The sequence below is a fragment of the Hipposideros armiger genome, unplaced genomic scaffold (genome assembly GCF_001890085.2).
Source record: "Hipposideros armiger isolate ML-2016 unplaced genomic scaffold, ASM189008v1 scaffold_126, whole genome shotgun sequence".
Lineage (NCBI taxonomy): Eukaryota > Metazoa > Chordata > Mammalia > Chiroptera > Hipposideridae > Hipposideros > Hipposideros armiger.
Window position 1 is genome coordinate 215965 of NW_017731476.1, and position 20956 is coordinate 236920.

The 20956-nt window shown below is 55.6% G+C and overlaps 3 protein-coding genes across 7 annotated transcripts; 1 reads left to right on the forward strand and 2 right to left on the reverse strand.

Annotated features, from left to right (window-relative positions):
* The first annotated feature begins 2001 nt into the window (after positions 1–2001).
* PPP4C (protein phosphatase 4 catalytic subunit) lies at positions 2002–10843 on the forward strand. Its single transcript, XM_019648849.1, has 9 exons — positions 2002–2113; positions 2323–2485; positions 7091–7142; positions 7632–7682; positions 8295–8396; positions 8985–9158; positions 9239–9365; positions 10132–10321; positions 10408–10843. Exons 2-9 carry the CDS (start codon positions 2388–2390, stop codon positions 10535–10537), a joined length of 924 nt encoding a protein of 307 aa, XP_019504394.1. The 5' UTR covers positions 2002–2113; positions 2323–2387; the 3' UTR covers positions 10538–10843.
* Positions 10844–11250: 407 nt separating this feature from the next.
* TBX6 (T-box transcription factor 6) lies at positions 11251–15511 on the reverse strand. Of its 4 annotated transcripts, XM_019648423.1 has the most exons (8): positions 15245–15511; positions 14932–15157; positions 13745–14012; positions 13516–13662; positions 13368–13438; positions 12203–12276; positions 11937–12120; positions 11251–11852 (listed from the first exon to the last, which is right to left on the reverse strand). In XM_019648423.1, exons 1-8 carry the CDS (start codon positions 15360–15362, stop codon positions 11642–11644), a joined length of 1299 nt encoding a protein of 432 aa, XP_019503968.1. In that variant the 5' UTR covers positions 15363–15511; the 3' UTR covers positions 11251–11641. The 4 variants fall into 4 exon arrangements, with proteins under 4 accessions (XP_019503968.1, XP_019503967.1, XP_019503969.1 ...); XM_019648422.1 differs by having other exon boundaries at positions 14932–15511; XM_019648424.1 differs by lacking the exon at positions 15245–15511 and having other exon boundaries at positions 13745–14400; positions 14932–15020.
* A 1000-nt stretch (positions 15512–16511) lies between these two features.
* On the reverse strand, positions 16512–19783 carry YPEL3 (yippee like 3). Of its 2 annotated transcripts, XM_019648398.1 has the most exons (5): positions 19559–19659; positions 18836–19018; positions 18689–18732; positions 18355–18463; positions 16512–17003 (listed from the first exon to the last, which is right to left on the reverse strand). In XM_019648398.1, the coding sequence occupies exons 2-5, from the start codon at positions 18950–18952 to the stop codon at positions 16914–16916; spliced, it is 360 nt and encodes a 119-aa protein (XP_019503943.1). In that variant the 5' UTR covers positions 18953–19018; positions 19559–19659; the 3' UTR covers positions 16512–16913. The 2 variants fall into 2 exon arrangements, with proteins under 2 accessions (XP_019503943.1, XP_019503942.1); XM_019648397.1 differs by having other exon boundaries at positions 18836–19783.
* Positions 19784–20956: the final 1173 nt, after the last annotated feature.

Genomic DNA, 20956 nt, shown 5'->3' on the forward strand with positions numbered 1-20956 from the left:
AGCTGGGGGGGGCTGGGCAGGTGGCAGAGCCCAGAAGAAAGAGCCCTTGTTTTATCTTCTTCCTTCTCCTTCTCAGGTAAGAAAAAGGTGAAGGGCGTGGGGTGGGACCTTCCTGCTTTGTTTTACAATTGCCCAGGGCTTCAGAAAGCCTGTGAAATGTTCTTCTAACCACCAAGGGCTCTTACCCTTCTACCAGCATCATCAGATAAGGCTCAAATAGTTGGGGTGTGCGTGTGTAATTGCTGGTCTTGGGACGCTGCAGGCTCAGCCTCACTTTGGGCCCAGAACCCACGGGTGCAGAAGGGTCCTGTGACAGAAACAGCCACTGACGAAAGCCAAGACTCCCTGAGTTTATGAGCCAGGCAACATAAGTGTCCTAGATGAGGAGGTGCTGTTAACTCCCAATACTGCTGAAGACCGCACTGTTTCTCGGTGGAAACGAGATTATTAACATATCTCTCTACACTACACGGTCAACCTTGTCTGTTTTCCCATCTTAATAGGAAATGGGATTAGAACTGGCTTCTTAGTCTTCTTGGGCTATGGAATCCCTGGAAGGACCTGGAATCCTCTAATACTCCTCAGCAATGCAGACACACACCCAGAACGGTTGCTGGTGCTCAGGTTCCAGGTTAAGAACGGAGCCTCTAGCTGCTGCATTCCAGGAAGCCGGAATGAGGGCTCTGCACTTAACCTCAGTGCCATACCTCAAACCCTTCCCTAATCACCCAGGCTGGAGTGTAGCTGTAAATACACCAGGTCTCAGCTGTTAAAGATCGTAGTCAAAACCAGGGACCCAGTTAGTCCTGCCATTTCCCAAATTTCCTGATACGGGCGCTTTCCTGTCTGAGCTCCCTTCTAGAGAGAAAAAAATAAAAACGTGTGTGTGTGTGTGTGTGTGTGTGTGTATAGTCTTGACCTTTCTGATCTCTGCACCTACTATGTGCCTGTAGTGATCTGCATAGAACTGACTTACCTAGGACCTAGGAGTTAAGAACTTGGGCCTTCTCTTTGTACATTGGCATCTGTTGCCTACATAGGAAACCAAACCTGGGGCCCCTCCAAACTGGCTCGCACATCTGTGCCTACTCTGAACTCAAACAGAATCTGAAGTAAAGCAAATAAAAATTGAAGTCAATAGAAGACAGTGAAAAGGACATTCATTCCAAAAGGGAGCATTGTGTACAAAGGCTCAGACACAAAGTTTGCTTAAGTTCCTATGGCTTCCTCTGCCTGCAGCAAAAACTAAGGAAGCAGAGGAGCTCAAATACCAGTTTGGGGAGTCGGATTTCTTACAATGAGTTCCAGATAGTGTGCGATAGGAAAATTGACAGCTTTCCTGGGTTCCATTTTCAACCTTTATTCAAACCCAAAATTCTTAGCTATGCAACCATAAACAAGTTGCTTACCCTCTCTGAGTCAGTTTCCTCCTCTTAAAAAAAAAAAGGAATAAAACTTGCAGACAACAGAAAGCAACTGAGGGGATGTAGGGAGGTCATTCTGGAATCAGGGAGGTCCTGTGGACTGAGGCACAGGCTTGGTGTGGGGAAGGGGGACTCCTTTCTGCCTCTAACTTCAGAGGTCTCCCTATGGCACAGATTTCTCTGTGGCCGTGAAAAGATTTGGGCTGGGAATCACCCATTGAACGAATACTGATGTATGCCTACTGTGCCAGGCCTTGTTCTAAGCACTGAATCATACAAAGTTTCATCCCTCGGGGATTGTAATGGGGGAGGCCAACGAAAACAGATTAAAAAAAAGTAACAAAGTTACAAGGCGAGCCCCCAGCTCTGCCTCAGTTTCTTTAACAGATGGGAGAGGAGTCTGGGGCCTCTCACAGTCCTAATCGGCTCGGCCCACAATTATTTCCGCGCGCACATGGCTGACACCCACTTCCTTTGGCTTATTTCCATTCTTAGGCTGGAGCTCTGGGGTTTAGGGAGCTGCGTGGGAGGGGCGAGCGTGTATGACGTCACTTCCGGCACACGGCGGAACTGGCCTCCCTTTGCTTCCGCGGCGGGGCCGGAAGTAGAAGTGGCGGTGGAGGCGGCCCGAAGCGGAGGGAAGGCGGAAAGCAAGTAGCCCGAGAGCCCGAGTCGAAGTCGCAGCGGCGGTAAGAGTCGGAGACCCCTCTAGGCCACCGTCCCTGGCGTGGGACCGCGGGGTCCGACGGGAGTTAGCGGGGGGCGCCCAGGGCCGTGGGGCGCTGTGCGGGGAGATGAGGGAGACCGAGCCAGCTCCGGGATGGAGTTGACCCCCCCACACACACGCTTGACGCCCCCTACGGACACTCTGATGTGGGCTTGTCTTCGCTTTTCCCAGGAGACCCCTGTGCGGTGCGGAGGGGGCGGCGGCCCCGGCTCTGACCCGCGCCGGGGGGGTGGGCCATGGCGGAGATCAGCGACCTGGACCGGCAGATCGAGCAGCTGCGGCGCTGCGAGCTCATCAAGGAGAGCGAAGTCAAGGCCTTGTGCGCTAAGGCCAGGTGAGCCCGCTGGCCTCGGGCTGGGGGGCCCCGCTGCTGCACATAGCTCCGGCCGGGGGCAAAGCTAGCTGAGCACTGGGGGCCTGGCTCACCCCCGAAACTTCCCCAGAGAAGAACAGATGAGGGCCGCTTCCTTCCAGGAGCAACCAGTCCGTTGGGGGGAAGACAGACCTGGATAAAGACACTGATAGTATTAGATGTTGTGTTTCCAGTGGAGTTAAGAGAGTTCTAGAAAGTTCTTAGGAAGCGCAGGGACACAGCCCTCTCTGTTGGGGGTACAGAGAAGGCTTCTTGGAGGAACTGAACTTTGGGGGCAGGCCTTGAAGAGTAAGATAGTAAAAGGGAGTGTCCACAAGAATAGAAGTTCAAAGGCAGAAAGGCTAAAGAGACTCTGGTTTATACAATTCTTTTAATCCCAGCAGCAACCCTTCAGGTTGGGTGGTATCGTCCCCATTTTACAGGCGAGGACTCTCAGATTCAGAGTCAACCAGCAAGTCAGGGATGGACTCTGAAGCCAGTTCTCCAAGGCCTGTCCCTTTTCAGGCCATGATGCAAGAAGGTGGAGTTGGATCGCGCAAGTTCACTGTGGGAGCCTAAGACGTGGTAGCGGATAAGTCAGAGTACAGTTAAGTGTAGGAAGGCAGGCCCAACTCTCAAGTTCTGTGGGAAGTGGGATAATGTAGTGGTTAAGAGTCCAGATTTTGGAATGATGGCTAGGTTGGACTCTGCCACTTATTAGCTGTGTTGTTGGAGATCTCAGTTTTTTGATCTGTGAAATAGGAATAATAGGATTTAATACGGTGATTGTGAAATGTCAGTGAGTTGGTAAGTTGGTGTGTGGGAGGAGCTTAGCATCCTGCTTTGTTACAATGTAAGAGCTCAACAATCCTTCCCTGTTTTTACTGTGTAGGACTAGGGCACTGCTGATATGGACTGAAGTCTTCAGGGAAGGCTTACAGGAGGTGGCCTTGGAAGATGAAAATAATTTGGCTAGCTGATGGCAGCAGGCCCCATGAGGAAGGTTTTCCAAGCAGGATGAGAATAGGAGTGGAGGCCCTGACGTGTGTGGGCAACAGTGGGGAGACCAGTTATCTGTTTGATGGGCTTCCACCACGCTGCAGAATTGTGGGGAAAGAGCCAGCCGAATTACCCTACATTTTGAACAATAGGCCCACTATTATTAGCCTGGCCTTGTACTAGCGAAGAATTTATACCCATTTGCTCCCCACAGCAATCTTGTGAGGTTGGAATTATCAGCTCCACTTTCTAGAACAGCAATCCATGACTCAGAGGCTTAGTGACTTGACTAAGGTCACCCAGAGAGAAAGTGGCAGAGCTGGGTTCTGAACTTGTGGCGGTCAGACTTTTTGCTTAGCGCAGCCCCATGTAGACAGACCCATTGCAGCCAGAGAGGGCCTGTGTGGGTTTGGTGAATGAGGTGAGGCCCCCCCCCCTTCTTTTTTTTAAGATTTTATTGGGGAGGGGAACAGTGTTGGAAATTGGGGAGAGGTCCAGCCAAGTTCTTGTTCTTTAATCTTTGTCGTGGAGGGCGCCAGTCGCCATCTGGTTTCCCGTCGGCAGTTTGTAGCCTCTAAGCTCAAGGTGCTGTGTTCAATCTTAGTTGCGGGTGGGCATAGCCACCATCCCATGCAGGAGTCGAACCAGCAGCCTTGTTGTTAAGAGCACACGCTCTATCCACTGAGCCATCCGGGCAGCAGCTCAGCTCAAGGTGCCAAGTTCAGTCTTAGTTGCGGGTGGGCGTAGCCCACCATGGCATGTGAGAGTCGAACCACGTGATCTCACCAGCTGAGCCACCTGCCACCTGTTGGCAGCTCAGCGACAGCTCAGCTCGGGCACAGCGTCACTGGCCCATGTGGGAATCGAACCGGCGGCCCTGTTGCTCAGAGCTTGCGCTCTTAAGCCAACTTCTAACCAACTGAGCCACTGGGCCAGCCCATCAAGGCCCCTTTTTAAGTGCTTGTCTAGCTCTCCCATGTTTTTCCTGCTTCCTCAGTCTTGACTGGCACTTTTAGAAACTAAAACCCATTGCTGCCTGGCACTATTCTTGATCCTGTAAGTCCTATCTCCCCCCATAGGACCTGGATTAATTTGGTGGTCATGGTCGCTAATGCTTGGATAGCATGGTGGAGTTTCCAGAATAACCGAAGTTATGTACTCTGTCTCCACTGTTCTTTGCAGCAGCCCGATGGAATAGGCAGGGCAGGGGTGAGCCGCTCACAGAAGAGAAAACCGAGCCTCAGAGAAGCTAATGTTTTGCCCAGGCCTCACGGCTGGTTGCGGGGGCGGTAGGCTTTGGATCCAGGCCTTTCACTGGACTCCAAGCTCAGGCTGAGACAGTTAAACTGTGAGAGAGGCAGTAGGGAGCTGTAGAGGACTGAAGGATAGGAGGGTCCTGCCCAGCTGACACTGAGATGGAGCTCTGAGGTACTAGACTGAGGCCTGAGCTGACCACTGTCATCCCAGGCCCAGTTCTGAAGAAGGGCCGACTCTAGCACCTGGGGACCCAATGGGGGCCCAGACCCAGGCCAGAGCCGGTAGTGTCAAGAGCTTTGGCTTGCTCTGAGGGTGTGTAGACCCAAACCCATGGGACTACAGAGTCCTGAAGTGTGTGAGCTGAACTTGCTCCTATTAAAAGTCAGCATATTCAAAGGGCAGAGAGTTTTTTAATCAGGTGGTCTTCAGCATGAATCCCAGCTTTGTCACCTGTACATCATATGACTGGTCAAGTCACTTTACCTCCGCAAAGCTTCGAAATCCTTCTGAAGCTCAAATGAGATTCTGCATATCTGAGGACAGGCCATGGCACTTTGATAAGTGGCGCGTTGGTTAAGAGTTGGCTTGGAACGCCAGCTCTGAGCGGCAGGGCCCCGGTTCAGACCCCACATTAGGGCCGGTGGCGCTGCGTCCTCTATAGCTGAGATGGTAAACAACAGCTCGACCAGGGGCTGGGCTGTCGTGAGTCGCCGGCGACGGCGTAGGCTGCAGTGGAGCTGCAGTGGGCTGCTGTAAGCTACCATGAGCAGCTGGCAGCTGGCGTAAGCTGCTGAGAGACGCCGTGAGCAGCTGTCCAGTGGCCGGTGACCCATCTGCCTCACCCGGGAAGAGCGCAATGATAATACCAACATGGGCTGGTGAGGCGATGTCCTCCATAACTAGACTGAAGAACAAAAGGACAGCTACTTGTCTGTTCCCCTTCCCCAATTCCCCAGTGCTGTTCCCCTCCCCCAATGGGGGGGGGAAGCAATGTTAGTTGTGGGAGTAAAGGTGAGCAGGTGTGAATGATGAGAGGGCTGGTGCTGTGGCTGGTGGTGTGCTGCAGGTGACAGAGCTAGGGTCCGAAGCCAGGACTTGTGCCCGGACTGTGCTGGGGCCCTGCTAACACTAAGGCTGGCTTTTGACCCACAGTCTGGAAGGGGCTGGCAGAAATTCTCAGGGAGTTGGGCTCCTGGGTTCCAGGGTTCCAGTTCAGGCTCTCTCCAGCTTTGTGACCTTGACTCTGCCCCTTTTTTCTTTAAGACTTGGTTTCTTTATCTGTCAGATGAGGATGAAGAGAACCTCCCTGAGTCAGGTGCAAAGGTCATTATAAGCGCTTGATGGGGAAGGATGTTGAATACAGGTGCAGCACAGGTGGGAGAGCCTAGTAGCTTCATGGCCCCTGGGACCACCGCCACTGCCTCCTGCCATCCCCAGAAAGCCAGGGCTCACCTCCAGGAGCACCCCCAAAGGACCTACAGGGAACTCTGAGCTCAGGGAGCCCCAGTCTGGTAGGAAGAGCGAGGGTGAGGCAGAGCTTGGCCTCAGCGCAGTAGCTTGAGAAAAGAGCCAGACCCTGGAGCGGGCTGCCTTGGTTGCAGTCCCGCGGGTATGACTGCAGTCATTCATTGGAGCAGGGGAACTGTCACAGTGCCTGCCTGCCTTTGAGGGTAGTGGCTTGATGGTGTGCTTCATCTACGCAACACTCTTACTGCAATCATGGCACACGGTGTGAACTAGAATGTTTACCGCTGCTGCTTTCATCAAGATGAAATCAGGAAATGGGGTACTACTTAAATTGGGTGTCTACCTAACACGTTCACTGCAAAGAGGGATGAAAGAACAAAGTCCATACTTCCTCTAAATACATAATGAAATAAAGTAGCAACAGTATCACTTTGAAGACCACACTGATGTGGGCCTCCCCAAGGCACCCCACTGTGCCTGAGCGAAGGCCCCTAGGATGGGCAGAGAAGGGAGCATAAGCGCTCAGCCCAGGGCCCAGGCTGGGAGCGCTCCAGGCTGAGGGGCAGGGAGGAGAGCTGTTTCCTGGGGGTGCTAGATGTGTGAAGGGGAGCAGCAGAGCTGGGAAGGTCAGCCTGTCTGGAAAGGCTTTGGAAACGAACAATAGCTTGGCCTTTGACCTGTTGGCAGTGAGGAGCCACGCAAGGGTGTGGAGCAGTGGTCAGTGTCTCCTGGGGAGATCGCACACCTCACTCCTGCCCCTTAGCGGTTCAGGGACCACCTCCTAGCCTCCTTCCCCCCCCAACAAAAGGTCAGGAGTTGGGCTGGGCTGGCCTGGCTGTGGTGACCCTGGTCTTCTGTCTCCAGAGAGATCTTGGTAGAGGAGAGCAACGTGCAGAGGGTGGACTCGCCAGTCACAGTGAGTAGCCCTTGTCCCTCCAGAGCCTGCCTCGGTCTTTGGGCTCCAGAGCTCTACCCCTCATCCTGGGGAGCCCCATCTTCAAGGGAGTCACACTATAAGAAATGGATGTTATGGGAAGGGTCTTTTGTCGGGAGGATACACTTGGCCAGGGCAGGTGGACTCTTAATTTGGTGAGTGATTCTACTCCACGTGTTTCTTCTATGTGTTTTGTGTCATTAGTAACTTTATTCCAGATACCTTGAGAGGAGTAGGGCGAGGAGGGGGTCCGGTCCTCCAGTAGCTGCAGGTCTAGCTCTTGCCCACAGAATAGTTGACATTCAGTGTGGGATGGAGGTTGATTCCAGGCCAGGCTAAGTTAGGGTGGGAAATATCTGGGGCCCTGAGGAGAGTGATAAGGATCTACTAAAGCAGTGGGTGGTTTCAAGATAGCCCCTGGGAGCAGAGGCCTTCGGACCGTGAGTTCCCACCCACCTTCTCACTGCCCAGGTGTGCGGCGACATCCACGGACAGTTCTACGACCTCAAGGAGCTGTTCAGAGTAAGTGGGGGGAACACGAGGTGAGGGGCACCACCGAGGGGTGACTACAAAGCTTTAACCCTACCAGACCTGAGGCCCTGAACCTAACTGTCCCCTATACCTGGGCTCCTGAGCATTAAAGAGAAAAAACCAATATGATATAGAAAAATGTTAGTTACATGCAAACAAGTGGTTAGAATAAGATGGAACTTGGAGACATTGTAGAAAATAGGTCTACCTTTCATCTAGCGCCAGTATTCCACCTTTGTGTGCCAATCCACCCAGCAGGATGAGCCTTGTTTCACACAGAGGTACTTCTTGCAAAGTGAGCACCAGATGTTGCTCTTCACCTTCTTGCATGGATTGTCTTTGTAAGACACTCCAGGATTTTGCTTGTTGTACCTGGAGTGCTTTTCCATGCACACAACACAGATATGATTAGATATGATTAGAAATTACTGAAAAATCGGTCCAGCGGTCTGGTAGGGTTAAATCTGCTGAGTGGAGTGGGGGCAAGAGGCCTCTGGTTAGGTGGGCCCTTTGAAAGAAGGGCCTCAACTTGACTGGAAATGGGCCACCCCAGTGGGCAGAGAACAGTTGAGGATGAAGCAGGATTTTCCTCCCTCCCGCTAGGTGGGTGGCGATGTTCCTGAGACCAACTACCTCTTCATGGGGGACTTTGTGGATCGTGGTTTCTACAGCGTTGAAACGTTTCTCCTGCTGCTGGCACTTAAGGTGGGACCGCTGGCTTCTAGAGCCCACACCTGGGCCCCCTTGGGCCTCACCTGTCTGCATCGTCTCTGCCCACCCCCCCAGTTGTGCTGCTGGTGCTGACAGGTTCTGCTGGGGGTGGGGGGAGGCAGTCAGAGAAGCTTCCGTGACTTGGGGGCACCTGATTGGGTCCCTGAGGTATGAGGTCAGAAGGGTGGCATTGTAGGGGAGGAAATGGAGGGTCACTGTGTTCCAAACGTGACAAGGAGCTGCGTTCAGCTGGATACAGCATCCCCAGGTGAGAGGCAGGCTGTATGGGACCAGGGGCCAGAATGCTGTGAATGTCCTGTGAAGGACTTGGTCTTCCCTGGCAGGTGAAATAGGAGCCCTTAGGTCTGTAGCTGATTTTTTGGGAGAGGAAGGGGGGATCAGCTTTGTATCCTCTGGAGGAGGAGCTGGGGACTTCGTGCAGGGGGCGGTAACACCATTCAGGCCAGAGGTGACTGCTGTGAATCTGGGCCGGGGGTAGTGACAAGGATGGAATGGGACCGGCAGGTGTGAGATTAGGAGGGAGATGGAGCCTTGACCCGACCCTGCTTGGTCCCCCCCCAGGTCCGTTATCCTGACCGAATCACCCTGATCCGGGGCAACCACGAGAGCCGTCAGATCACCCAGGTCTATGGCTTCTATGATGAGTGCCTGCGCAAATACGGCTCCGTGACTGTGTGGCGCTACTGCACTGAGATCTTTGACTACCTCAGCCTGTCAGCCATCATCGATGGCAAGGTATGTTGGCCACAGCTCTGCGGGGCTGGGGTGGTGGGGCGCTGGGCCTCAGCTTCCTTCCCTCCTTGCTCTCCCTGTAGATCTTCTGTGTGCATGGGGGCCTCTCCCCCTCCATCCAGACCCTGGACCAGATCCGGACAATTGACCGGAAGCAAGAGGTGCCTCATGATGGGCCCATGTGTGACTTGCTCTGGTCCGACCCTGAAGGTGAGGGCAGGTGGGCGGGCATTACCCTGGGTTTGGCAAGAGCCTGAGGGGTCCTTTGGTTAAAGCAAGTGCCTTGAAGGGAGAGTCAGGCCTGTTGAGTTTGGGGAAGAGCAGGGCGGGCTGGTCTTCACTGACGTCTGCACTTGACCTGTGGACCCGCGGGCACCCTTGATCAGGAGTGTGGGGAGCTGGGTGCTTTGAGCTCAGAGAGGGAATTGGGGCCCGTATGTCAGAGGCCTGTTTAGGACAAAAGCAGTGGTTCCCTGAACGGGAAGGGTTTTCTGCAGAGGTCAAGTGCCTGGAATGATAGACCCCTGAGAAACCGTCATTTTGTGGGGTTCTCCAGCAAGCCCAGAGCAGAGCTGAGACTGAAAGCCAAGTCTCCTGGGTACCAGCCCAGGGCTCCCTCCAACATAGCACACACAGCCTCCTTTCCTTCCTGCCACCTGCCTGCCTGTCCTGTTACCGCTGCCAGACGAGCTGTGACAGCCCTTGTTCCCACCTGCTGTACCCACCCACGTGGTTCCTGTGAGCACCTTTTACTTTCGTGTGTACCTGTTACAGGGTCACTCTAATTATGAGGTGGCTCCAGCTCTCAGGAAAGCCTGTCTTCGGCGCTTCTCTGCGTCAGCATTTGCTGTCCTGGCCCCCAGGTCCCCCAGAATATATTCAGGCCCTGGTGCTCCTCCAGCCTGATTGGGGGAGGGGGACAGGATATGCTCCTTTGAGGACACTCTCTCCCCACCCCTTCCTCCCTCTGCCTCAGACACAACAGGCTGGGGCGTGAGCCCCCGGGGGGCTGGCTACCTGTTTGGCAGTGATGTGGTGGCCCAGTTCAACGCAGCCAATGACATTGACATGATCTGCCGTGCTCATCAGCTGGTGATGGAAGGTTACAAGTGGCACTTCAACGAGACGGTGCTCACTGTGTGGTCAGCACCCAACTACTGCTACCGGTGAGCTTCCCTGGCCAGAGGTCAAGGTGGGGTTGGGGTTGGGGGTGGGCCTACACACTCTTTAACTGCCACCCTCCACCTTCCAGCTGTGGGAACGTGGCCGCCATCTTGGAACTAGACGAGCATCTCCAGAAAGATTTTATCATCTTCGAGGCCGCTCCCCAAGAGACACGGGGCATCCCCTCCAAGAAGCCCGTGGCCGACTACTTCCTGTGACTCCTTTGGCCCCTGCCCCCCTCCAGCCCCTCTGGCCCTTGGACCACTGTGACTGCCTTCTCCTCCAGACAGGCTGGGTGTGGGGAGCTGTCCCCAGCTTTGCTGTTCCCCCAGAGAGGGCACTTTGAGGGCGAGGACTTTCTCTGGAGAGGCTCAGAGCCTCAGCTCCATGCTCCTCCTCTCCTTTCTCCCCACTTGAACCATGAAGTTTCCAATAATTTTTTGTTTGTTTTTTTTCTTTGTTTGTTTTTTTTTTTTGTTTTTAGATAAAAATTTTGAGAAAAAGAAAAAATTCTAATAAAAGAAAAAAAATGGTCTTTGGTTTTGTGTCAGATTTGACGGGGGATGAGCAGTGACGACGGCCTGGGGCCTGGGGTGGATGTTCGGGGCTTGCCTGGTCCAGAGCCCTGATCCTCCGCAGAAGGTGAGAGGTTCCTGGTCCCCAACTGCTGACAGTGACCCCTCTTCCTGTGTGCCAGGTAGAGGCCTGGGTTCTCAGAGGCGGCCCTACTTAATTCTCAAAACAGTGAGTGTCGGGACACTGATTCTCCGTTATCCCGAAGAGGAACCAGGCCCAGGGCAGGTGGATTTATGAGTCCAAGGTCAGGCAGCAGGAAAGGGCCAGTTTAAACCTGGCCGGGGCCTCCCCATAAAACCTTTGCTCACCCAGCCCCTCCCAGGACCAAACACCATTCACCCAGTTTCAAGAGCACTGCTGTCTTTTGAGTTTTATTAACAAAAATACTCTGGTCCTGAGAACAGGCTGGTGTGGGCCCCATTGGGGTGAGGGTGAGGCCCCAGGAGTGGGCAGTGCGGGTCCCAGGCCCCCGTTTGGCCAGGCAGCCTCCCTCCATTCACACCGAGGTGAGAGCCCAGTAAGGGGAAGCTGGCCCCAGCTGGGCTCCCAGCAGCTTAGCCAGAGCTTTGAAGCCAGAGGGGGGTGGGAGTGAAATCGAAGTGTGAAGTGGGGTGGGGGAGGCCCAAGGCAGCCATTTGGTGTGGGGGATGGGCCAGTGGAAGTAAGGGGGCTCCGGGCCTGGGGGAAGGGAACTGGAAATCTGGGATGGAGCACCCAGGTGGGGAGGCAGAGGGGCCCAGCAATGGTTAGTACATGGGTTTGGAGACCACATCCAGGTAGGCCCCAGGCCCAGGGTAGGGGAGGGAGAAGGGGCCTCCTTGGAGGAAGTGTGAGGCAAAGGGTGCTGGGGATGCGGCTGGGTACCCTGAGCCCCCTGGCCCAGACTGTAGTTCCAGGAACGCAGCTGAGTAGGGGGCCGAGCGCCCAGAGTCTACAGCCTCAGGGAAGCTGGGGTTCCTGAAGTGGAGAAGAGGGTCTGAACAGGAGAGGGGTTGCCCCCACCTGGAACAGCCCAGCTGGGTGCCCTGGTGTCCTACTCACCTGGTTGGAAGATGATTGGGGGCCCCGTGGAAAGCTGCAGGGTGTAGAAGGTAGGCCTCTGCACTGGGCCCAGCACAGGGAGGAGCCGGGACCAGGGCAGTGTCCCTGCGCGCGGGGGCCTGTTCTGAATCTGACTCACGAACATCCCCACCCAGTGTGGAGTCGCAGGGACCACCTGGTGCCTCTGGGGAGGCAGAAGAGACAGGCTGGGCTAAGAAGAACCAGCATCTCAGGCCTGGCCCTGTCACCACTGGGTCTACACTCACCTCCACTCCCATAGGCCTCTGTGGCTACTGGCTCGGGGCCCCGAAGTTTCCTCTTCACACGGGCGTCTCGCTCCCTGGGGAATATGGTGGTGGTGGTGGTGGTGGTGGTGATGATGATGATGATAGTTCTTACCAGGTGCCAGGCATGCACCCTCCCAGGGGCCCTTTCAGGTGTGTGTCATTATTATACCCATTTTACAGATGAAGGAACTGAAGGCCTGATAATTAAATGACTGGAAAGTAGCAGCAAAGCTGGGATTTATTCGCCCCTGAAAATTTTCCGATCGTTTCCCATTGCATTTCGAATCCGTGGGAACTTTTTCCAGAGCTACCAGGCTCACCCTACCTTGCTCGCTCTGGCTGTCTCTGCTCGCCAGCCTTTCTGCTCCCTCTTCTGGCCCCTCTTCACCTGTTTAACTCATCCTTCTTGTCTTAATTTAGGCATAACTCCCTCAGGGAAGCCCTCCGACCTCCCACAGCACCACACACCCTAACTGGTAACATTTGTCAACAGTTACACTGTCACATTTGTTAGGAGGGTCCTTTGATGAACTTCTGTCTCTTCTACCTTGAGGGCAAGGCCCACCTCTGAGGGGGCTGTAGTCGAATAGAGGCCAAAGTCCTAGCGAAAACTTTGCTGCCCAGCGTCATCTGTCTGGTTGCCCATTGCCTCTCTCACTGCCCTCTAGCCACACACCAGAGGCATGTTGCCACCTCAGGGCCCTTGCACACGCTGACCCCACTCCCTGGCATGCTGTTCCCAGATACCCACATGGCTCTCTCCCACAATTCCTTCAGGTCTTTTCTCAAACGTCTCTTCTCAGTGAGGTCTTTCCAGGCCTCTTATCCAATAAATACCTCACTCCGGTGCTTCCTATCTTGCTTTATTTCTTTTACCTTTAGACATACATCATTTCTCTCATTTAGTTGTCTACTCTGGCCACCTGAGTGTCAATTCCGTGAGGGCAGGGCTTTGGTTTGTTCTGTTTACTGATGCACCTCCAGTGCCTAGAACTGTGCCTGGCACATGAGCCGGTGCTAATTAAGTATTTGTCGAATCAGTGTTTTTACTGAACGCGATCTTCCTGGCATCCAGCATAGTGGCACATAGTGGGTAATTAAGAAATATTTGTTCAGTGAATGAGTGAGAATGAAGGGTGCCCACCTCTTACAGTTTCTGCCATTCTCCCGGAAACCCTTGGCAAAGGGGTTGGCTGCAATCTTCAGCTGTGTGATCTGGGGGCACACATCCACAGTCAGAGCTCCCGTAGCCTGGGCAGGGTGCCACCACCCCCTCAAGCAGGGTCACTCACCCGTGGGTTCTGGTAAGCTGTCACCGAGATGAACGTGGTCTCGGGGAAGCGGAAGGAGGCGACGCCCCCCCAGTGCTGGCTGCACAGTTGGGCAGCCCGTACCAGGTGGATTCGGGGCTGATACTTATGCATGGAGTGCAAGATCAGCTGGGAGAGAAGAAACAGGAGTGACCTCCAGCCCTGCTCCTCACTCCCACCCGCCATCCCGGGGTCCCAGCCTGGGCCTCACGTGGCCGTGGGGGTCCAGAGTGCTGTTGGTGAGCTTAACACGATGGAAAGACACAGGCTGCCGCATCCAGTGAGCACCGGTGGCAGGGGAGTCGGGATGAATGTAGACCCGGTCGGGTAGGCGGGGCTCCGCCTTGCCGCTGGGCTCCCAGCGCCGGCCCTGCCAGCGGTAGCGGGCCCCGTCCACTGGCACCACGTCCAGAAGAAACAGGTAGCGGGCCTCGGGGTCCAGACCGGTGACTGATACTCGGCAAGCAGGGAACATGCGCCTGGATAGGAGAGAGGATGGGAGAGGCCTGGAGCTACCCACGAGCCAGAGGTGGGCACAGCCCCGGCAAGGGGGCAGAGACACCAGCTCCGACAGAAGTCGAACATTCGAGGTGGCGTTAAAACTGAGGGCAGCGTCTGGAAGCGTGTTTTCCCCCATTTTACAGGTAGGAAACAGGACAGGCAAGGTAGGTGATCTGACCAGGCAGGGTAACACAGCAGGTTGGAGCCAAGCTCAGACTCCCGACTCCTGGCCCCTCAAAATCCATATGCAGAAACAGGGGTGACACACTTGTCTCCCGGAAATCTTGCCAGGAGCCTCCTTGCTCTCCACCCTGGTCTCTTCTCCTGATCTTCAGCACCAGAATCTATAACTGCTGGACAAACTTGCTTCAGGAAAAAATAAATAAATAAATAAATAAAAAAGCCCTGACGTCACTGGGATAAATAAAAAAGGCCTGACTCCTCCTGGCCCCTAGATAAAAACCCCCACGAGGCCACACACTGACAATATCCCTGCCTCCAGGGTGACCGGTCCCGAGTCGCATAATGACAAACTCCAACCCTAATCCCGATCCTAGCCAGATGTCCCTGAGGGTCACTGGCTGGCCCTTGACCCTTCTCATAGTCTGAACCCCAGCTCCAGTCACAGACGGACCCCTTGTGCTAGGCCGCATACTAACCTATAACCCAACCAGACTTTCTGACCCTGGCTCAGACTGACTTATGACCCTGCCACAGCATGACCCCTGAACCAGTCACTGAGTAACCCTCTGACCCAGGCCACAATCACAGTCTTAAGCAGAGCTATAGCCCCCTTAAGAACCCTCAAACCCAGCCCCATCACCAGGAACTCTGCCTTTTCCAAGAGACCCCCCTCCAGGAACAGTGGGTCCTTGGAGCCTGGCCCAGCCCCCTCACCTCCCAGCTTTGGTGATGATCATCTCTGTTCCCACAGAATTGAACTCTTTCCACAGCTCCCGGTTCTCCAGGCTCAGGCTGACTCCAGGGAGTGAATGAAGGGCCTCTGCAGCTGGCGGGGCCGACTCAGTGCCCAGGACTGGGGGCAGAGGTGGGGGAGCAGCCAGGGTGCGGGGACCAGCCTCAATCCCAGAGAGGAAGCAATCCAGTTTGGGTGTGTCAAGGTCTGGAGATTGGGGGGTGGGGAATGAGAAGCCATCCCAAGGCCATGGCACTTCCCAATCCCTATACAGAAATGCACCCCAAAACTCACCAGGGTAGCAGTAGCCCTCTGCCAGGGCAGGCGGGAAGCTGGAATCGGCCCCTGGCTGAGGGGGCCCAAGGCGGTAGCTGGTCCCCAGGGAGGGGTACAGCTCCCTTGGATGGTACATGGAGTAATCTTGTCTGGCCTCAAGTCACGCTGTCTAGAGTCCCCCGGTGTTGAGAGATGCCCCCTTTATAGCTCACAGCTCAGCCCCTTCCAGACCCAGGATCACAGCCCCTCCCTCTTTGGGGCCCTGGAGTTGAGCTGAGGTGGAGACCCTTGGGGCCTGGAAGGGGTCTAAGAGGGTACCCTCCCCTTCCCCCCCCCCCAGGCTTCATTAGCCCCAACCCCCTGCCCCCTCATTACATAATTAACTCATCGGCCTGATTGATCCCCAGGGCTTGGACAGGGACGCAGTTTGGCGCTTCCGGCCAGCTGGTCCCCGTTCCCACGCGGGGGGGTGGGGGGGTGGGGAGCCCCGGCTAGGGATAGCTACTGAGGGGTGGGGCTTGGACCCGGGGATGGAGCAGACCTTGCCAGCTCCAGACTTTTCTGGCAGGTGACCCCCCACCCCCACCCCCGCCACACACACACACACACACACACACACACGCACGCACGCACACACGCACGCCTTGGAGGACGGGGTTTTGGAGGGACTAAACATGACTGGAGGGAAAGAGCAGGGATGGAGGGAGGTAACCTGAGCTTATTGTTATGCAGGGCACTGGAGTCCGCAGCTGAGGGCCGAACCCTGGAGTCCGTCCTGGTTCCCATTCTGAAAAACCTCCACTCTCATCCAAGTCTCGAAAGTTCAGAGGTCCCCACAGCAATATAGTCTGACCCGCTGGCTCATGGGTTTCCCAGAAGGTCCCGTGCTGGGGAACCCTGGGAACTACACTTCCCAGCAGTCCCACCGCCCACTTCGGCGCGGAGGAGATAGACAGATGCCGTTGGGTCCGCTAGAAATTGTAGTTGGAACGAGCAGGGCAGCGGGCCGCTTGCCTCTCAGGAGAGCTGCTCAACCTCTAAGGCTGAGGAGACGCAGATCAGCCAAAGTCAAGGCCTAAGGAGCCAGCGTGGGCTGGGGAGTCACGAGCAGTGAGACCTGCCCTGGGTTCTAGAGATGGCTGAAGCCAGGTCCTAGGAGCGCAGGCTCCCACCTCTGATCGCCCTGCCTACCCGCTGTCGCCGCATTGGGGCTGAGAAGGAAACTGGTCTGTAGAGGCAGGAATCTGCATTTGAGTCCCCACTTCCCGATTCCACATGAGCCTGGTGCTGTCTCCACTCCATTTTTTTTTTTATTATGTACAAACGCTACAGAACAAGGGGAGCAGACACGCGTGCTCTAAGAGGGGCCCGGTGGGAGTTCACGGGGCAGACGGTGCACTGGGGCTATGAGAGCAGCACACAGGCCATATCTATAGGGGAGGCGGGGCGGGAAGAGGTTAAAAATGAGATCCAAGCCAGCCAGATCGCAGGAAGGTGCGGGGGTGTCGTCCACCAGATTCTGATCTCCCCCCAAGGTCACAGTGCATGCAATAAAATATATGTACAGGAGCTGGATCCTTCCTTGACAGGGGCTCCGAGGGTCCAGAGCTCCCTTCGGGCGGAGGGAAGCCAGAGGCGCCCCCTGGCGGCCAGGCCGGGCTGGAGCCACATGTGGCAAGAACAGGGGTCAGTCCCAACCGTTGTCTTTGATCATGTGGTTGAGTTCAATGATGTACTTCCCCTCTTTGTACTTCTGGCTGCTCTCGAAGGCCTGTTCCTGAAAGGAGGGGAGAGGCCGTCATCCCTGGAGCAAGGCCTTTATCAATAGGGATAGGGGCTGGAGCATGGATATGACTGGCCCCACTTCACGTATTAGAAAACTGTCACCCAGACAAACTAAGCCACCCACCTGCCCACAGACACAGAGCTGATAAGCAGCAGGGCCAAATTTCTCACTACCAGGGGATAGGCAGAGCTCTCTGAATCATGGGTACTTTTTAAGTCCTAATGTTGGCTCCAACAATGAGAATATGGAAGTTTCTAAAAGACCCAGGGATTACAAATGCAGAGCCTGAGGGTCAATTTTGGACTACCCATGTGTTTTGTTTGGCCAGCAGAGAGTTGAATAAAAATAACTTTGAAATACGAAAATACAGGCAGCCCATGCTCACGCCGATTTCCCAGACTGCCCCATCCCTTGCTCCCCCGGGGCCACAGTATCTGCTTGGCCCTGCAAGCACGTGGGGTTTTCACTGCTACATTAGTCCACCTCTTTATTTCACAGAGATCCAAAAGGGCCAAGCCACCTGTCCAGAGACACAAAGCAAGTGTGTGACAGGGTCAGGGGTGAAGCCAGGTCAGGGCTGTCCGCCTGCCTCTGCCAGGGGCGTCCACAGCTCCAAGGGACTGCCGTTTCCCAAGCACATCTTTTGCTGCATCTAATCTGATCCCCGTAACAATCTTGGGTGCCAGGGGGGTGGCTTTAGCCTCCACTGCCAGATAAGGAAATGCGACTCAGTGTAGTGAAATCAGACCCTGCACAGCAGCCGTGGCATTGAGAGCAGTGGTAATGCAGGTGCGTGGACCCAAGCTCCCCACACACTACTGTGGGGTCTTGGGCAACTTCTCTCATCCTCTGAATAGAAGCTGGGGTCGAGAGTTTGGAGTTAAAACAAAACAAAAGTAGGATTCTGGTCCCTATTCTGTTACTTACCAGTTGGTTGTGTGACCTTGGACAAGGGACCTAACATCTCTGGGCCTTCCTTTCTTCTTCTGTAAAGTGGAGATAATAATAGACTCTACCTACAGGGTTGCTGTAATGATTGAATGAGATAATATACGCCAAGCACATAGCAGTGTGTGGCAATAAGCATTCAATACAAGGGAATTCTGATTATATCCTCATGTCAAAAATGGGGGTGCTTGGGCCAGCGAGGAGAGGGATGGGCTAAGAGAAAAATTCTAAAAAAACCCTTGCAGGATGTGAGAGGAGAGAACATGTTCAAGGGATGGAAAGACAATCTGACTCGTGTGAGCTGGGCCTGTACACTCTGAAAGATTGCCAGATGATGGTGTGTGATGTGAGGACAGGTCAAAGGCTAGCCTGGGGTCAGAGGTCACTGACTCACATATTTCCAGCCCAGAGTGGTCTTGCAGTTTTCGCAGTGGATGTCAGCGACAGCATGAAGGCCTGTCAGCAGCACCCGTTCCTCGGCTGGCCCGCAGCCCACGTTCACCCTGTGGGGACATGGTGGGGGGACGGGGGGGGGCAGTCCCAGGGAGGGTCCCGCCATCACACGGCTCTCCCTTTCTAGCTTGCATCCAATTGTGTCTGTCCTTAGCATCCAAGAGAAGGGCCATCATCATAACTTTTTGCTGGGAGTCTCAGCATGGTGCCAGGGGTCACAGGTCACAACAGAGGTCAGAGGTCAGGGACAGAAATATAGGAAGCCAAATACTCACACAGAGTTGAAGAGGTAGGCACGCCCCTGGCTTCCTTGGAAGGACTAAAGGGTGGGAGCGAGAGAGGAGGGGGTCAGGGCTATTGGTGGGGGGCTGCCAAGAAGCCCCTCTAGCCTCCTATTCCAGCTCAAATTGTGACGTGGTTACCTTGGAGATGAGGTCGTCGTGGTTGGCCAGGTGAGCACGGCAGTGGGCACAGCTATACCTCCGGTGACAATCATCCAAATAGGCCTGAAACGTCTTGGGCTTTGAAATCCGCACCATGGCGGGGGCCGGGGGCAGTGGCCCCACGCGGGGAGCGGCCCACGGGGAGCAGAGGGAGCCCAGTGCCTATGAGGAGGGAGGGAATGGACTGTCAGTACCCAGGCCACACACACGCAGGCACACCCAGGGCCACGGGGACTCTCTCTGTCACACTTGGCTGCTGTCTCCTCTCCCCAGAGCCAGCAGCCTCTCCGGGGGCCAGAGCTGTCTCAGTTTTGACTCACTGAAGAGGCCTCAAGTTGTAGCAGCGGGGAAACTGAGGCTAGGAGGAGCCCAAGATGAGTCACCCACCTGCTTTCCGCCTCACCCCTGCTGACCTGGCAATTGAAGCTGGAGGAAAGGGGGGCTTTAGCGTGGATGAGCTGTCAGAGGTCTGTTTAGGGGGAGCATGGAGGAGTTAGGAATTTGGCCCTCTGAACCGCGGGGGGTGGGAAGGAGGGTTGGCGGAGACTTCACTTAAGGTACAGGGAGTTCACCTGGGGCGTGGGTCCCTCACCTGGAGAAGGCTGGAGGCCTCAGTGAAGGTGAGGGTCCCCTAGGATGGGAGGGGCTCTTACCTGGGGACGCTGAGGCCAAGAGACTCTTACCTGCATCGCGGAGCCTTACCTGAGACCCCGAGGCTCACCTGGGGCGCGGGATGGGGTACGGGCGCCGGGGGAAGGGGGCAGTCCTCGCTGGCGGGGCGGGGGCGCGGGGCGACGCGCAGCCCTGACCATGTGGGCCTCACCTCGCCTGGGCGCGCGGGGGCCCGGTCCGCCGGGGTGGCCTGGCCTGGGAATGGGGGACGCTCCTGGTGGGCGCCGTCCCCCCCGGCCCGGGTTCGCAGCCGCCGCGACTTGTTTACACCGAGACCAGCTGCTGCCGCCGCTGCGACGGGAGGGGGAGGGAACCGGCCTCTGGTCTCGGCGGTCGCCGTGGCCAATCGGCGCGCAGCATGCAAATGAGGGGGCGCGTCACTAGCGGCCAGCGCAGGCCCGGGCTGCCCTTCCCCCCGGCCCCGGCTCTGGCCAGCCCGGAAATGCGGCTGCGGCTCGCAACCCAGCCCGCCGCCCTTCTGGCTTCCAGCGGTCCTTGAAGGGGCGAGGATCTGAGGTACCACTGACCCAGCGTGGAGTTAGGAGGGGTACGGTGTCCGGATGCACGCCCTTGGGATGTTATAGTCGTAATTACCTGTGTTTACCTACCACCCGTGCCCCGCTCCCTTAACTCCCACGTCAATCCTAGGAGGCAGCTTCTGCTATTGTTCCCGTTTTACCTGGAACTGAGGTCCAAAGAGAGCTAGCAGCTCCCTCGCGGTTACCTAGTCGGTAAGTCGCGATGCTCACTTTGGTCTGACTCCACGGTGCTTGCCATGGCACCAGGGACAGACTCTTGGGATCAAGGAAGAGCTAAAGGTGTAGACTTCTGGGACCCAGAGCCTGGGAACAAGCCTCCTCCTACACTGAGCATCACCTCCTCAGTAGGCAGCCACCTCAGATACCCCAGCCCCCTCAGGCAGAGTTGATGCCTACTGTGGGCGTCCCCCTTTCTCACCTGCAAATATCTGTTTAAACTTGTGTCTTGTTCCCTGCAGTAGCCTCAGGACCCAGCCTGGCCTAGAGTAGTCACTACGCGTTTGTGAAATGTAATAGTATGTGTCTCATTAAACGAATAAGGTACTGGGGCTAGAGAAGGGCAGAGGAATTCAGGGCGCTCCTGGAGTAGGAAACTAGGAGGGAAAGGTTGAAGGGCTGAGGCAGCAGCTGGGTGGTGCCATGAACTCAGCTGTCCCAGCGGGTCCCCACCCTCAGCAGCCAGGGAAGGAGGTCCACAGGGGCAAGTCAAGTCCCTTGCTGTGAGCCCCATGCTCGGAATGGCCTCAGGAGAATGGACCCATTATCTGTGGCTCTAAAGGGACATTCCTGAGGAGAGTGGAGACCAGGTTGGCACAGGGTGTGGCATTACTCTGGGTCTGGAATGTGGTGGAACTGGTAGGTCAGGCTGTTTGGGGGGGCGGGGGGGGGG